This window comes from Rattus rattus, chromosome 4 (genome assembly GCF_011064425.1).
Source record: "Rattus rattus isolate New Zealand chromosome 4, Rrattus_CSIRO_v1, whole genome shotgun sequence".
Lineage (NCBI taxonomy): Eukaryota > Metazoa > Chordata > Mammalia > Rodentia > Muridae > Rattus > Rattus rattus.
In genome coordinates this window covers 68,003,822-68,021,775 of record NC_046157.1, presented here as the reverse complement: position 1 = coordinate 68,021,775, position 17,954 = coordinate 68,003,822, and the positions used below count along the sequence as shown (strand labels likewise).

The 17,954-nt window shown below is 36.8% G+C and overlaps 1 protein-coding gene across 7 annotated transcripts in view; it reads right to left on the bottom strand.

Moving 5' to 3' along the window:
- Nucleotides 1-17,954, bottom strand: part of Robo2 (roundabout guidance receptor 2) — a 115,440-nt gene that overhangs the window by 62,664 nt on the left and 34,822 nt on the right. For all 7 annotated transcript variants that reach the window (XM_032899168.1, XM_032899163.1, XM_032899164.1 and 4 more), the window contains exons 6-12: nucleotides 17,365-17,446; nucleotides 16,815-16,977; nucleotides 14,718-14,884; nucleotides 11,827-11,948; nucleotides 5,607-5,838; nucleotides 2,658-2,782; nucleotides 1,141-1,312 (exon numbers count right to left, since the gene is read on the bottom strand). In XM_032899168.1, coding sequence (XP_032755059.1) covers nucleotides 1,141-1,312; nucleotides 2,658-2,782; nucleotides 5,607-5,838; nucleotides 11,827-11,948; nucleotides 14,718-14,884; nucleotides 16,815-16,977; nucleotides 17,365-17,446 — 1,063 coding nt within the window. The remainder of the gene's footprint in view (nucleotides 1-1,140; nucleotides 1,313-2,657; nucleotides 2,783-5,606; nucleotides 5,839-11,826; nucleotides 11,949-14,717; nucleotides 14,885-16,814; nucleotides 16,978-17,364; nucleotides 17,447-17,954) is intronic.

Below are 17,954 nucleotides of genomic sequence, written 5' to 3'. Positions count from 1 at the left end.
CAATTTAATAATGATGGGAAAAAAATTTAACACTTACCAAAAGACACTATTAAAATAAATAGAGAACTTATTGACAAGAAAAAAATCTCTGTGTGTATGTGTGTATCTCTCTATGTATGTATGTTTGTGATGACCAAGAACTTCACTCAATATTCCAAAGAAGAAGAAATTCGCATAGGTAAAGTTGTTACACTTCATTAGCATGCAAACAATTTGAAGCTAAAATCATAAGATTGGCTCCTGTTAGAGAGTGGCAATACCAAATATCAGCGATGATGCAGAAAAACTAAAAGTCCTGTTTCTAACTTCTGGGACTTTCAAATTTTAAAATTTGCAAATTGTTTAGAAATTAAAAGCAATATTAACAATATATAATCCTACTATCTGTAAATTCTACCTCTAACAATTTCTTCAAAGAAATGAAGATAGTGTTCTTGCAAAGGCTCACATAAGAATGCATGGTTTGTAAATAGAAAATTAGATTAAAAAATAGAGCGTGTTCATGGGATCCAACACCATTCAATCAACATGCACTTAAACTGCTTGAAAAAAATATATGAAAAAAATCTCAGAAAATATTGCTTGAGTCAAACAGCAGGCAGAAATTCTTATATTCTACATAAATTTATTCATATTCTTATGAAGAACAGGTAAACATCACCAAGAGTGACGTGGAACATTTTCATTCAATAATTTGAACAGTTGTAGCATAAAGTTTTCCTCTTCTATGAATATTTCCATTACAAGTTCTTTTAGGCAGCTTCTCATTTTAACATATATTATTAGCATAGAGGAAGCATACAGCCTTGCATCAAAATATACTCTCCAGTGATTGCCTTGTTCTTCTATAAGTTCACTGAACCACAATTACTAGTGAACCTATTGAATACTAGTAATTTTTTAGCCAACCTTTAATAATAAAACTCTATGACAGTAGCTATGACATTATAGGACACACATGCAAACAATTGTGTGTATTATAATGTATGAACTCATACCAATTAATCTACTTGCCTATATGGGTGTACTATAGCTGACAAAATTCTTACAAGTGCCTAACCGTGATCAAGATGAACTCAAAACACAGTCTTAATGTGCAAGGACAGATGTAAGGTTCAGCCTTTATGGACCGATACTCACCAATGATTATTGGCTGTGGTTCACTTTTTACTCCAACCCCTGCACTTGTACTAGCTGCCACTTCTACCCGGTACTGAATTCCAGGGAACAAGCCACCAATTACTACAGAGCGAATGGTCGCATCCACAGTTTTATTGATATGGAATCGCGTTTCATTTCCCAGACACCAGATCTGCAGAAATGGGAAAGCAAAAAGAGACAATATGACGTTTCCTTTCTGAGAATTTGGCTATTATAATCAAATACATTCTTGTTCACAGGAGCTAATCTACTTTGTGGACTTATAAAGGTTTTGGTCAATGACATTCATAGCCATCCTATGCATATTATGTATATTTACGTGTAATAATATGACAGGCTGAACCGTCACCTCCTTGTATATCTTACTGCTCTCATGTGAGTTTATACTGAGCAAATCAGAAGGCACAGTGACTCCCTTTGACGTCTCAGGATAGCGATGGGGGATTTCAAATTTGACATTTGTATAGATAAAATCTCCTAGTTTGCTCTGCTGAATTTGTCAACATTTCTTTCATACATAATCCAATATATATTTGGATATTACGTATTATGATGTTAATGAAAGGTAGGTATGCATTATTGTCACACCGTAAGACTTTAAAATTAATTTTGTTATGTTATTACAAGGCCTTATATCCTCTTTGAGCATGTTTGCTTAAAATATGATGGAGAGATTAAGGAAAAATATCTAATTAGAACATCCACTTTCTTGGTAAGTTGACAAAGTTCTATTTTTTTTAAAAAAAACTTAGCCTTTAGAAATAAAATTCAATATGCATCTTTTGGGATAAAGTTATTCAGCCTACTTTTCCATATCATCAATGAATTTCTGAAGTGAAGTGGGATCTGTAGTTAACGTTACTTGGTCTACCTAGCATGTTATTTTCCAAATTCTAGAAATACTTAAAAATATCACAAAGTTATTCTGTTGAATTTTTCTGAAGTTGTGTATAACCACATCATGATTTAGAAAGATTTTATTATAAAATGTTCAACACACTTTGCATCTTAAACAATCAATTGTAATAAGGAAACAACAGGGATTTTTTTCTTTAACATGAATTATTCCATAAGTTCAAAATGAGACAATTATCTTCTGCTATCCTATTAAAAACTTGTTTCAATGGGCCATACTTTTTCTCAAGGGAAAACATGATGCAAGTTGGCCCAGCAGTCCTGTTCACTCAAATCTATGTGTCCTTTATCACACAGGCAAACTTGGGTTTAGTGAGATCTTACTTCTACTTCAAGCCACTCTTTCAATCATTCCCAAATCCCATTACACTGAAACCTACTCCACTCTCAATTCTCCAAATGAATTATATATCTCTGACCTCAATATGGGGTTCTAATTCCCTATGCCTTTGTGCCTTTGCCTTTAATACAACCAAGGCTGACACATCACACCTGAGCCCTTAGGGATGGGCTGTGTAGCAATGGTCCTATGATCTCTTGAGAAATCTTCCCCCAGGCCTCCCTTTGTTGGAGTGGCTTACCTTGTATTCCTGTATGATTCCATTCTGGTGGTCGGCTGGTGGAGGATCCCAGGAAACACTAATGCTTGTGCTGTTATGGCTTCCAACGGTCAGCACCGTGACAGACTGGGGAGGCGCACTTGGAGCTGCAGAGGAAGTAGATTGATGTAAACAGTAATATCTGGTCCGTACGTGCTTACACAACGTGAACATAAAGACAAGATGTTTAAGGTTCTGCCTTCTAGTTGTCCAGCATCTGCACATAGTTTTTAACTTTTGACAACTTGTTGAAAATCAGGCTTTAAGTTCAATGCATATTTTAACATGGATGCAGTGAATGGCAGTATTATACACTCAGTACCCAACTCAACAGATTGCATTGTTAGGATGTTTTTCTGTGAGATAGTGTGTTGCTAGCTTTAAATCTTTCCGATGACCTTTGGAAGTAGAAAACCTCTCATCTCAGGTTTGAATAAGGAGGCCATACTGTAAGATACTGAGGTCAAAAAAGAAGTCAGAATTTAAGCCAAGAATGTTAAAATCTAGAAGCTATATGATTTATCTTTAATACTTTTTAATGACTGTTTCTAGAAGAATATATAGCGATACTTGAATCAAAAATATTCTCAGATCATTCTTCCTAAAACGCAAACAAGAATTATTTCTAGAGGCTGGCTTTTTTTTTGTATTGTTTGAGATAATGTTTCCTAAGTAAAGACAGAAATGAACTTCTAAATCTCACTAATAAACAAAACAATGCTTTTCTTTCCATAGTGGGAAAAATAATTGACTATTAAGAACTGGTTTATAATTTAAAATTTAAAACATATTTTATGTGGCTGTGCTAATAAAATGGAAACGGGCTCATGTTGGGTCAGATGTGAAATGGGGAATTTTTTTGATTTCCGACAGTCATTCTCTGTCTTTATAGTTTCTCCTATAACTAATTACAACCATGCTGAGAAGCGTTGAGTGAGGAGCGGTTTCTGAATTTAGATTGCAGGGTGCCCCTTTCAGGGATTCCCAGAGCTAGGAAACACTAATTGTGCAGAACTCAGCCACTGTCAGTGAACCCCCTTAATTTAACTCAATAGTAGAAAGAGAAACATTGGGACATAGAGATCCCACTAAATCTGTCTAGAGAGCTAAAACAAAGGATTGTAGACCACTAAATGCTCCCCATAAAAACCATCAATGCCTTCATAACTTCACAATTCACATCCCTTACAAATACCCTAAAATACATTTCAAAGGCCGGCTAAGGAGGTGTCCCATATTTGGTAAATTAATCACAGCGTATTTCATTGACATGACAGTTGGACTGAGATATAAGACAAAGAGTGGCAGCTGCTAATGTAATTTGCTCCTTCCTGTCCCTTTACGCGACAGTGCCTCTCCAAAAAGTAGCACTGTGACATCAATCTGACCACTCGTCTACCAGTGTTGCAGTTATTAAGGAGTAGACAGCAATGAAAGCTAACGCGGAAGCCAAGGTTCCCTTCCCCTTGTTGTTGGCTGGGCGGGAGAACTCCGAGTTTGAGCCTGCTCCCTGACAGGTCAATTATTCCAGAACTCAGCTTCTTTCTCTAGATTTGAAAGAACACGAATCACTGTTCATCGCTCCCAGACTCAGTCCAGCTGAGTCCATTTGTTACATTTACCAGGCCACAGAGATGTAGACCAAATACTGAAAAATGTCTGTTTCACAAAAAAGTCTACTGCAGTGAAACTGGTTATTGGGAAAAGGCTTAAAATTATCTCAAGTTATAATTATTTGCCCCATTCACTGGTGGGACAAGTTGGCAGTATAGGTGAGGTGTAATGGAGCATAAAAATGATTGGAAATGTTAGTATTTATTTTGTCTTTAATATATTTTAAAAGTAGTATGTTTTCAAATGTATTCACGTCCATCAATGTTGACGGATCTCACTTACTGAAAATAACATGAAGTTAATATTTTTATTGTGTATGGACCTCAGCCTGTTGATATTTGTATTGTGTTTACAAAAGTTTGTTTCTTGTGTCATTTGGCACAAAATGTTTTTAGGCTAAGAACTTTTATAGGAAGTGTAAACACATAGTCCATGTGAAAGCTGCACCTGTGTTCTCGCCATTTTACTCAGGGCTATATGCACTAAAAGGCTTTCATTTCCTAAAAGTGAAAAGACTGGTTGAAATGTCAGTATGAGTTGACGTCACAGTATCTGTGGTAAATCTGTTCCAATTATGGGGGAGAGAAATGGAATTCTTCTAAGAAGATGGCTACTGCAAATGTGGAAAAGACTTCCAAAGAAGAGATTGGGTCCCACATTGACCTTCCCTCTTAAAAAAGAAACAGACTGATAGATGCCAGGCTTCACTATATACCCAACCAGAGGGCACCATGAGGAAGACAGTTCTGTCTTACAGAATGTTTTCTGAAGTCAAATGATCGAACTCCTCATTAAAGCAGGAATATATTATGGTCAGATTCAAACATTCTGAAGCAGAAGGTTTGGGACACAGGTATAAGAAAAGATTAATATTATTTTTTCTTTTGTTTTTCATTTTAGTCTTTTTGTAAGCTATAAATTCTGACTTCACACACACATACATACACACACACACTAACTCTCTCACATACACTTATACATACTCTCACACATGCACACTCACCATTCATATATACTTTCACAGACACTCACATGCTCACACACACACACACACACATACACACATACTATCTCACACACACACTCTCATACACACACTCATACACACACAACCAAATACATACACATACACACGCCAACACACATGTTCCTACCATTTTACATTTTTTTCCTCAGAGTATTAAGAGAAAATTATACTCCCTGGATTTATAGGATCATATATATGATCATTTTATGGTCTTCTAATTAATATAAGCAAGAAGTATAAAATAAACTGTCTTAAATATAAGTTTCTTTTAGTTAGAGACGGTTACTGACCTTCCTCAGTAGTACGGATTGTTTTTGATTCACTGTCCATTCCTTGGAACTCATTGAAATATGGCCTGACTTTAATTTCATAAGTCACCCCCTTTTTCAGATTCACAAGGACAGCACTCCTCTCAGTCGGGACTTTGGCGTCTAGATTCTGCCACACAGTTGAAGCTTGTAGACCAGAAGTCTGTCGGTACATCACTCTGTAGCCCTGAATAAACTGGGGTTGTCGGTCCACCTGCAAAATGGCATAGGATAGTTGAAAGAAACAAGGAAGACATTGCTGAGGACTTTGCCCCTCTCTGACCTCCTTGTGGCCATCTGAGTGATGACAAGTTCTTCTCATTCATCCCCTTGCCTCAAATAATATCCTTCAATTGCATGTATATATTGTTATTTTAAATCTTTCAAAAGTGATGAATAGGCCAACTATGCCCAAATCTGAAAATACCTCCAGATGTCTAGGCTGGAGTTCTGTTTCACATTTGTTTTCTATTCTCCTTCATTGAGCAACTCCCATTTTCCTGGGAATATATGTAATATGTCGTTTGGTAACATCAATTCGCCACTATCTTCTCATTCAGAAGCTTTAGCTAGCTCTTGTTCTTACAGACAGGTGCCAGGAATCTTGCCGACTTCGAGTAGGAAAATGGACAATGGAGAAAGAGTCCTTCAGAGCTTACAGTTCATGTGGAAGGAGGACATTAGCTAGTAACGACCCAATCGTTGTCAAGGTTCAACCACAACAAAGAAACATAGGGAAATACCACAACTGTGATATACGAGGACTTAGAAAGTCTCAAGGGGACAGGAAGTTGAGTTAGAGTACAATCTTCATGACGTCACAACCGCTGTAATCTGAATGAAGCAGGAATGCTTGCTGCCCTGTGTCTTGGTAAGCCATAGGCGAGACTACAGCTGTGAAGCCATGTTATGTTTTAAAGAGTGTGAAAGTCCTTAGCTCTCAACTATGTCCAATCCAAAGCACGTCACTTTAACAAGTTCTCTCCTCTAGTATTCCCATTCTGCATGTTTTGACAACTTCCATGTCTTTCCCTATATCACATAGCAGAGATTACTTTTAACTAGAAGTCTGAGGCTTTGAATTTCAGAGATTATTAAGATGTTCTTTTTCACTTTAGGACGCTTGGATGACAGCTCAGTTGGAAAACTGCTGACCTTGAAAGCTTGAAAACCAGACTTACAGTCTAGAGCCTACAATGAAATGACAGACGTCCAGTTGTGAGGATGCGTACCTGCATGGAGGAGGGGAGACCCTGGCCTACTGACCCGCCAGCACAGCCTCTTGGGCAAATCCCAGCTCATTGACAGACACTGAGTGGTGCTGAGAATACGGCCAGAATGATACCAACTGCTACAAGTGCATGTGCTTGCTGGACCCTCCCCACTCTCTAAATTTCCCATAGGCTTTATCTACATCTCTTGTTTTGATTGTTTTTTTAAAAGAGAAATATTTTCAAAATGTTACTAGTTCTTTGAAAGTATCATACAATGTGTTTTAATGACATTAGCTGCTCCTTTAAACTTTCCTGGATTCTCCTTGCTTCCCTCCCACCCAATACTTAAAAAAAAATCCTTCTAATAGACATGTTTTTGCTTCCCAAATATTCTTGGATGTATGGACTTCTACTAAGGAGTGGTCAACTTATCAATGGCTACATATACTCATTTTGATTACCCTTTCTTTTCAGTTGCTAGCAATTACCAGGAACTCCACAGTTTGGGGTGCCCAGTCCCCCTCCCCAAAGGTGATACTTGTTTCGACTTGGGCTTGCACAGGGCTGAAGGATCTGTCTCTACTGCTGTTCACTTTACAGGTTGCTTCAGTTACAGAGAGAAAAGGTTTTTAGGTGTTAGCAGTTATAAAAAAAAGAATGTCAAATCATTTTACTGGTTTGCACTGCATAATTTAAACATAAACTCCTATAGCTGCTTCTCCAATCAATATAGGGTATTGACCCTATATTACAACTTAGTAGCCATATGCTGAGAAGCTTGAAGCCAGCCATTTCACTGTCAAGGTATAAAATTTAGTGAAAAATAAATGAAATGACCTCATTTCAAGGCAGTTGTGGAAAAATAAATAAAGAATATAAGTTTTTACTAGGGCTTAAAGAATTCAATTATCAGCATGCTATAAACAAAAGGCTTTTCTTTTCTAAAGAAACCTGTAATCTTACTTGTTCAGTTGTAGTGTTACATCTTTGAGAGAGAAAGCTACCAACTCCAACTGATGAATAATAGATCGCATTAGTATTTTCATGAGGAAAAGAAAAAAAAACTGCAAAACTTCAATTGAAATGAATAGAACAAAGGAATGTTTTCCTCTTTAAAATGCCCCTGCTAGAAGCATTCTCCAATATGCATGTGTGTTTACAAGCAAATCATCCAGGTTGAAAGATTTTAACCCACAAAACTTCTTTGGAATTAGAGGCAGACATTATGAGGCCGTATCAATAAAATTAAGGTCTAACGAGGAGGCTCATGCACGATCTTAGAAAGCTCAGTCATGCTACCAGTTTGTAACAAACCGATGTGAATTTTGAAAAGCAGAATGTGCTCTCACATAAAATCAGGCAACCAAAGAACAAAAACTTAATTCATGAGAATCAAAGAGAATTGCATTTCATCAAACCTGACAAGAGTTTAAAAAAAAAGATTCTTGCCACATATGTTAAAACAACATTAAGCTTACATTTTATAAACTTGTCTGAGTTCCCTTTAAGTGAATTTATACACCGAAAGAAAGGCATAACTCACAATAATAGCTTGTTAATACTGAAAGAAGCAAGCTGTGTTTGTAAGAACATTAAGCAGCTGTTTGGAGATGAAGGGAGTCTGTAAATCAGGGCAAATTGGTTTTATCCATGTTTGGATTTCATTAATTAAGTGTTTTAGGTAGTTTATGAAGCTAATGTTTACTACACAGCACTGCTCGCGCACTCCAGTGAGCACTGCCATCAACCAGTGGATAGTAATGGGCTACTTAATAACAAGAGTTTAACTTAATTTTCTGCGGTTGGGAGGCACTGCTTAGAGGGAGGGAAAATGTTATTACAGGTGAAAGCAACGAGGAATTTGCTGAAATTTGACCTTTGAGAGCCTCTGCCAGGGCCTTACTGATACAGATGAGGATGCTTGCAGCTAACCATTGGACTGAACACGGGGCTGCCAATAGAGGAGTTAGAGAAAGGGCTGAAGGAGCTGAAGGGGTTTGCAACCCCATAGGAAGAACAACAGTATCAACCAACCAGACCCTACCAGAGCTCCCAGGGACTAAACCACCAACCAAACAGTACACATGGAGGGACCCATGGCTCCAGCCACACATGTAGCAGGGGATGGCCTTGTCTGGCATCAATAGGAGAAGCCCTTGATCCTGTGAAAGCTCGTTTCTCCAATATAGGGGAATACTAGGGTGGTAATGTGGGAGTGGGTGGGTGGGAGGGGGAGCATCCTCATAAAAGCAGGGTAAGCCGGTATGGGAGACAGGGGACGTGGGAAAGGGAATACCATTTGAAATATAAATATATAAACTATCCATTAAAAAAATGAAAAAAAAATCTAAGAACATTGAGTGAGTAGAGGCTCCCCACTCCCCATGCTAGCTCATTCTTAAAGCTGAGCATTTCCAAGTTATGTTTTATGCTGGTTACTAATTCTATTAATAAGCAGATTAGAAGATGAGTGCTCCTTTAGTATTTATTCTTCTTCAGCTTTAACTACATAGATTAAAAATATAGCAGTTATGATACTTTAATCATGCTTTTGTCTTAAGAACCAAATAGAAAGACCTAGAAATCTAGTCTTCCAGTCATGTTGAACTTTCTGAGCTTAGGAATCTTTATTTTCTTCAGAAACCAGGAGTCACAGTGGAATCATGCATGTAAGTGAATGTACCCTGTAGTCTGCAGGAGATGAGCAAGGCATTTAAATATGTATGTACAGAGCATCTTTGTTTTTTGAAAAAAGACATACTAATAAAGAAGGAAGCGAGAGCTTTCAAATCAATGTTTTTATTGAACTGTCAAAAACTGTGTTCACTATCTACAAGTTCATCTTAAAAATATGAGAGAATAAAATCCTCTACCTGAATAGGAAATCCAAAAGTTTTCTTGGGTGAGCCAGTTGCTAAGCACCTTATATTTGTCTTAGTGGGGTTCTAAAGTTGACTTTTAAAAAGCACTCTTTGCAGGCAAGTAAGTGTCCTGGCCCTCAGTGAAGGATCTCTAAATATTTCTGCTCTGAACCACACCACCATCACCATAAAAATCATCATTTTTTAAAACCAAGCTTTGCTAGTTTCACTGTAGAACAGTTTTTACAATTTTTTCTACCCTCACTTGATTAAAAGTCATTTTTAGTAAGTAGCCAGTGATAGTTATTTGGCTTTAACCTTAGTCTTCGGTAAGGTTTGGGAGGTGAATGTTTTTGTTTTTGTTATTGTTTTCCAGTACACGAGTCACGTGCATTTCCTGATTGACACCAGGAGGCCATTGTGAATCACTTCAGATGATCTAAACACTAATCAGGAACTAAAATATTCTGTCCCTCACACTCTAGCATACCCAAAAATAAAGTAACACGAGTAGAATGATTTAAGTACACAACCTGTCTATATTTGTGTTCTTTTATAAAAAAGACATTGTCATTTTACAAAATAAATAATATTTAAATATGATTGTAATGGCTCCTGTTCTTAGATACACTGCTTCCGTACTCCTCAGAAGGTGTACTATATTAAACGCATGCTATGAGGGAGAGTCTTTTGCTGTTACTTTGGTGTCTAATATACTTAAATACCTCTTTGCCTAATATGTTTTTGTGGCACGTGTAACATGTTATAGCATTTACCAGTGTGTGATATTTCTCAACTAGATTTGTGCCCCTACATTCAATGGCCCTCAAAGTCTACAATACACTTTATACTGAAAAAAAAATGCCTTTGTATTGCATTTGTTCCAAGTAATTAATACTGGGAGAGAACCCAAACAAAAGTTTTTATTGTCTTATATACCACACAAAGTTTCACAAATGAATTGATAAAAATATATAGTCAGCTTGTTTAGTTGTGATAGTTGTTATAAAGTGTGACCCGAATGCCAAGACATAAGTACCAGTGTAGTTTTAAATCTTATTTAGCTGCTTTCAAAGCAGTGATCACAGATACCTATGGATAAACATTCCTTAACTATTAATTTAAAAAATGAAGGTTAGAATCATAACAATGAATCACAAGAATGATTTTTAATCTAAAACAGAAAATCTTAAGGGTTAACGAATGAAGAGAAACTGCACAAACTTGTCGAGACAAGTCAGCACGCCATGACTATGTGAGCTAGAATAGATGAACGTTTAGAATACACTCAGTAAGTTCAACAAAATATTAATCGTCCAGTTAACACATTGGTAAAACTCTTTGGAAATATAGCAAAGATAAATAAAAATGTCCACATTAAAAATTACCCACAGAGAGTTGGGGAAATATTATGCATAGTAGAAAGGAAATGAAATATTCTAAAAGTTTACCACATAAAGACATAAAATCATATATAGACTTTCCATAAAATGATTATTTTTCACTACTTCACATACAAAGGTAGACTAGTAGATTTTACACATGTACATTACAAGAAATTACCTAGTGATACTCACTGTAACATGAATGCAAGTCATAAACACTTTGCTGGATGAGTGAATGAATGCCAGATACAAAAATGCTTGCTGCGATTCCCTCCGCAGCAACCCTCCAGCACGGATGATTCCATAGCAACATGGCATTTATTGGAGGAAGTGGGATGAGGATGGATTCAGGAGGGAATGGTTACTAATGGGCACAGGCTTTCCTTCTGGAATGACTTTACCATTCTAAACTTTGACTTTGCCGATCATCTCAGAACACTCATCATGCTACAAGTATTCACTTGAACTTTGTAACATTAGCATATTAACTGCAGCTCAGTAAATCTTTCAGAAGTCAGGTCAGGAAGGTTATACTTCTTAGTACAGCTACTTTTTACTTATTACTCTTCATACAGTTTTACCTATTGAGTATTTTACTGTTTTCATTGATTACCTTGAATTAAAATGATGAGTGTTTTGAATGTAGTTTTAGGTTTATTTGCCCCCTTTTCTTGCCTACAGAAAAATCCTAAATAGACTTTGTTGCTATACCTGAAGCTTAATTTAATCTATGAAAACTTACCGTCCATGTGACTTGAACAGTTGTAGGTGTCAGGACAACTGGATTGTGGAGACGAACAGTGACATCTCCTAACTCCTTCTGCACTTGTCTGTGGTCCACGCCTTGTGCTGGGGGACTGATATCTGTAGTTAGAGGAGAAAACCATTCCTAATTTCAAAATTCATTAGTAATTTCCAGTGCATATAATCCAATGTAGAAGTAATTGCCAGATGGATTAAGATATGTTATGATATGAAACAACTTGGCATATAAATATAAATATAAATATAAATATAAATATAAACACATATATATGAAAATGAGTGAATATGTGTCTATTTATTCCGTGATGGCATGGCACAGTTTGTTATATTTATCTATTCAAGAAAGTTTCTGTTACTCTTCATCCCCAAAGAGAAGGGAGAGTTGTACTAGAGACTACATGCTACTCTTTGTCTAGAAAAGACTGTTTCTATAGATGATGGGGCACTGATGCATCTCTAAGGTGTAAGCTAAGAACTCTCAGAAATGAAAATTAAAGGTCTTTTTTAAAAAAAAAGTTACATATATGCCAATAGAGAGAGCTTTTTAACACATTGCCATGTCAAGGTTAAGTTTCACCAAAACTATTTGATTTAATGAAAGATGTCCAATTCTAAATGTTTTTTAAACTATTAATTTCTTCTAATCTTCAGTCTGTAATGCATCATTCTTAACAAAAGTGAGAGGTGCGTATCTTAGCTATAAATTGACTGTGCTAACTTTAACCGGGATGTTAATAATTAGAGATGATGTAATGTAATTTTCTTTCATTTCCACGTTTTTTTCATCAACATCAACAACGAAGTAAAACATGAACTGACTTAGAGCAATACATTTTTTTCTGAATACTACTAACCTTTGCTGATGTATATATGTTCCAATGTCATATTTACCTACAAGTATTTAGGAGGTTTAATGAAGTAATTGATTTTCAAAGTAAGTAACCATTAAAGTCGTTGAAAACTCAGACCCAAAAGCCAATGTGCTCTTTGAAATCAAGTGCTTTGTAGATCACCAAACAGTTGACCGTGTGACAATATCACAAATAAATCTGACATACAGACACAACACATGAGTTCTACATGGGTATCTGTTCCAAGAATATAGGTCTTCAGTTATGTGAAGTTTCTCAGTTGAACAAGCCATCTCTCTCTCTCTCTCTCTCTCTCTCTCTCTCTCTCTCTCTCTCTCTCTCTCACACACACACACACACCATGCATACACACACAATTCATTACTCTTTGTTGATCTTTTCACCGAGAGTTGTATTCTGAGTCTTACTAACTGGCAGAATCACTCAGGATTGTTAAGGTGTGCGAGACTGCATCACACAGGAGATCCTCCCAACCTTGCTCTTCCTCTACCTCAGACTGCAGCTGTACACACAACAATGACTGCTATCCCCATAGGTATAGCTAATATACAGTCTAAAATTTCTTGACTTAAAAAAAATCGTATATCTCTTCCATTTCACACTTAGTCATTTAATTTACTCATTCAATGCAGACACATTAAAAGCGGTAGCATAGGGATGAGGTAAAATATAACTACTTTCAGGTCTTCAAAGTCTTTGTTGTGCTTCCTCTCTCTCTGGAGACAGGTTCTTTACCTACATACCCTTCATCATCATGGAAAATTAAGCACACTATGGCGGAGAGAACAAAAGCGAAGTACCATCCCCTCCTCCCTCAACTGTCATCATGTCAGCCACGTTCCCATCACGTGGTGACTTTATTTGACTTCATTCCTTTACCGCACCCTTCTCTGTGATAATGGCATGCTAGTCACTACCCCTGAACTACATTGTAATTATAATAATATTTTATGGCTGCATGGTGCCTTTCATAGCATAAAAATACTACTTGAATTATATCTTTTTCAAAAGCTCTTACAAATAAGAAATAATTAACCCTTCCTCAAGAACCCTGTGGGGAGTAGATTGTAACAAACAATGAAGGCCCCATTTTCTATTGTACTACTCCTTCTATTGCTAGTAGGGAAGGAAAGGATAATATAGCATTCTGTATTAAACCTGCACAACAGTGACGTCTGTGTCATGACTTCTCCCCCACCCTGCCAATAGTAAAGGACAGGTTAGAGAAAAAGAGATGAAATTTTCCATTTTGAAATTAATCATTTTAATATTTTATTTGATGGTGGTACGTTAGTCAAAAGAACCCCATATGCCAAAAAGAAAGGTTTATTTATTATTTTCAGAAATAAATATTTCTTTGAAAAGAATCTGTCTCTCTCTGTCTCTCTCTGTCTCTCTGTCTCTCTCTCTGTCTCTCTCTGTCTCTCTCTCTCTCTCTCTCACACACACACACACACACACACACACACACACACACACACACACACCACAGTGGTGGTGGTAAAACATCAGCACTGTAAAATGTAGAAGCCATGGTAACCAAACTCAGGACTCTGGCCTCCTCTCATCTTTAAACCCAGAAAATATGTCTCTAACAGATTCATGGTCACTGGTACTCTTCCTCAAAATCCACAGTGAGAGATTCACTATCCTGGGTGGGTTGGGGGATAGAACTCATAAACAGAAAAATAATTCTGACAATCCTATCTGGGTATCTATTTTTTCAAGGGTGTATTATTTTTTCTTTTGTGTAATAGAGAAGGGGAAACTTTTATTTTCATTCAGAGATTCTCCTTTACTACGCAAGTGCCTAGTTATAGAGCTCTGAAAGCATAAAACATAGCGAGGTGATCTGAAAACATTTTATTCCACGGACAAAATCCAGAGAGTTATGTACAGTCAGCATTTACACATTTGCTCTGCTCATGCAATGCTTTTGATTTAAGTTGATACACCCTACTAAAGCCAATAAGTCGTTCTCAGCTGCCAAAATTACCTTGTGTGCGTACAGGATCCGACATGGGGCTTGGATCACTGAGACCTTGGGGGTTGATCGCTCTGACCATGAACAGATAGATTGTGTTGGGCCTCAGTCCTCTGACTGTATAGAGAGTCGTCTTAACATGGTTTGCCACTGTCTGCCAGCTGTTGCTCACCGATTGGCTGAAAGAAGAACAGGAACTGATGTAACGAACATTCATAGTACAATGTCAAATGGTGTTGAGTGTCAATGACAAAGGTCGATGGCTGAAAAATTAAACAGACAGACACACGCACGCCACTTGACGTGTTCAGCCCAATAATGAAACATTTGGATGAGTTCAGTTTATTCAATGACAAAGCCGAGCCCACCTAAACGGAGTGCCATGCACGACAAAATTAAACTCAGCCAAGAGATGTGACAGCCCTTGCTAGATGCACAGCAGCCCACTAAATGAATACCTGTAAAAGGAACAGAGCCAAAAATCACAACATCGAGTTTATACAATAAATATGGTCCTCATAAATGCATATATATATACCTTGCAAAGAATTAACCTGTAGAAAGAATAAATGGGCTACAGAGTAATTTATGCCAATACATGTTCCTGTAACAAGGTGTGTTTCGTTTGCATCAATTCCGCATGCAATTTTATAATAGAGCCTTCTAAAACTACATATCTGTAAAAGAAGAGAGGAAGCATGTAATGAATATTTTCCCCTTGGTTACATTTTTAATAAAAATTTACATTACATAGTACTGTGATCTCTCGTCTCTAAATGATGAAGTAGCCCAGATTCTGTGTATGGGCCCTTCTACAACTCGCTACAAATGGATGCTTTCTTAGAAAGCTGTGTCTAAGGTCAAATGTAATTTTGCTAAAACTAATCTTTACAATGGGAAAGGTTGAGGCTTTATTTTTAGCATCAAATAGTTTCGTTTTAGCATCAAATAGTGCTTAAACATCAAATGTAGAGTAATGAAAATTATTATTTTAAAATTTGAAAATACGTATCTATCATTTACCTAAATATGGAGTAGGAATACCACACAAAAAGTGATTATTTGCCCTGACGCTGATAAAGCAAAGGGGGTGTCTTTCAAACTGTGCAACATCAAAGAAAAGCATGGTCAAACGGGATGTAAAACTACAGTGGATACATTTCCCATTTGTTATTAATCATGCTTAGACCGAGAATATAATAAAATTCAATGATTTATCATCTATGCCTCTGAACACATGACGACATTTTCATATAGCACATTGAAATAAATATCTTTCCATTCAACAACTGCAAGCACATGGAATTGATTTCTTAACTTGCTTCTCTATTTCTTGCATGAATATCCAGTAGATTGATTCGAGAGCAAAGAAACGGAAATATTAGAATTATTTTACATGTGCACTCTAATTATTAAAAGATATATCCAAGCCTAGTGTGCCAGTATACACTGAATATCTCTAATAAGTGTATATGTCGAGTTGTTGTGGATTCTGTCTGGGTCTAATGTCCCAGTGTGATGCATATATACATGGAGCTGCACATAGCTATGAAGAAAAATAAGATCATGTATTCATCAGAAAATGGACGAATTGTGGAAAGTATTCTATTAAACAAGGTTAGTCACACTGAGGAAAAAAATTACCTGTGTGTTCTCCCTCAAGTATGGAATATATATATATATATATATATATATATATATATATATATACATACACACACATACACACATATATGTCTTATATATACATATATGTATGAAAAACTTAAGGTGTCTGAGTATAAAAATAGGTGATGAAAAAGTACAGAGTATAGGAAAGAGAAAATGTGTTACAGTATATCTATACAGGAAAAATGATGGGGTACTTATGGAACAAAATACTTCTTTGTAAATATAGCAACAGACAATGAATTTTATTTTTAACCTTGTTGTTAACTTATAAGTGAAAAGTTTTATGTTTCATTCTGAATAGTCAAAAATAAGTGGACATCCTTAATGTACATGATCTTGTTCTTAGAATAAAGCATCTGGAGGGCTCAGGTGAGATTGGAGGATCCTGTAGCTAAGACAAAAATCTAATGTAGAAATGAAACCAGAGTTGCTTCATACCTGAAAGCCTCAATGATATATGCGCTTGCCGGAAGAACGCCAGGGGTACCTGGTTGCCAGGATAGGGTGACACTGTTCTTCGTAACATCAGTGACCTGAGGTTTGGATGGTGGCCCCGGGAGGTCATTTGTATCATAATTTTTACTGATTGTTGCTCCAGATTCTGTAGGCAACAGACAGAGATTTTCCTGATCTTGTAAGCAGACAATAAGGCTCGAAAGAAGGAAACATTAAAGAAATAGACTTGACAGTGTGCAATTCATCTTCATAAATCAGGCGGTGGTAAGCTATTAGCTGGTTTTCCTTCGTGGTAATAAATGTAGTCTTCTCTTTTATGCATAATCAGCATAATCACTTGCATTTCAGAAGAAATCAAGCAACAAGGATTTGAGGTGCAGGGCAGCCAATTCCCTGGATGCCATGCTATGTGCCAACTAATGTGTGAATTCAAAACTGACATTAAATGTGACTTAGATTTACATCCAATGCATGCAAAATCTTGATCCACCACTATGTTGTTATTTAAATATAACTCTCATTAGGAGCTCACCTGTTACATCCAGCACTGCACTCCAGGAAGTCTCCCCACTCGAACTTGTAGCCACACATGTATAAGTGCCAGTATCAGAAATCTAGCACACAGGGAAGAAAGAATTCAATTGTGACCAATATGTAACTACTCAGTGTTCGGCAGGAATTAGAGTCAATTGCGTGTGTGTGTGTGTGTTTGTTTGTGTGTGTGTGTGTGTGTGTGTGTGTGAGAGAGAGAGAGAGAGAGAGAGAGAGAGAGAGAGAGAGAGAGAGAGGAGACAGACAGGGAGACAGAAAGAGAGAGAGAGAGAGAGACACAGAGAGAGAGAGAGAGACAGAGACAGAGACAGAGACAGAGACAAACACAGAGAGAGACAGAGACAGAGAGACAGAGACAGAGAGAGACAAACACATACACACACACACACACACAGAGAGAGAGAGAGAGAGAGAGAGAGAGAGATTGATTCTAGCAACCTTTTGTTACAACAGTTATTAAATGGCTTCCAAAATTACATTTCTACAACTAAAAGTTACTTGTCTGAAAAAGTTTATTTATTAAGTTTTCCTGCCTCCATTGTAATATTTATGTTTTATCTTCATTTTCTT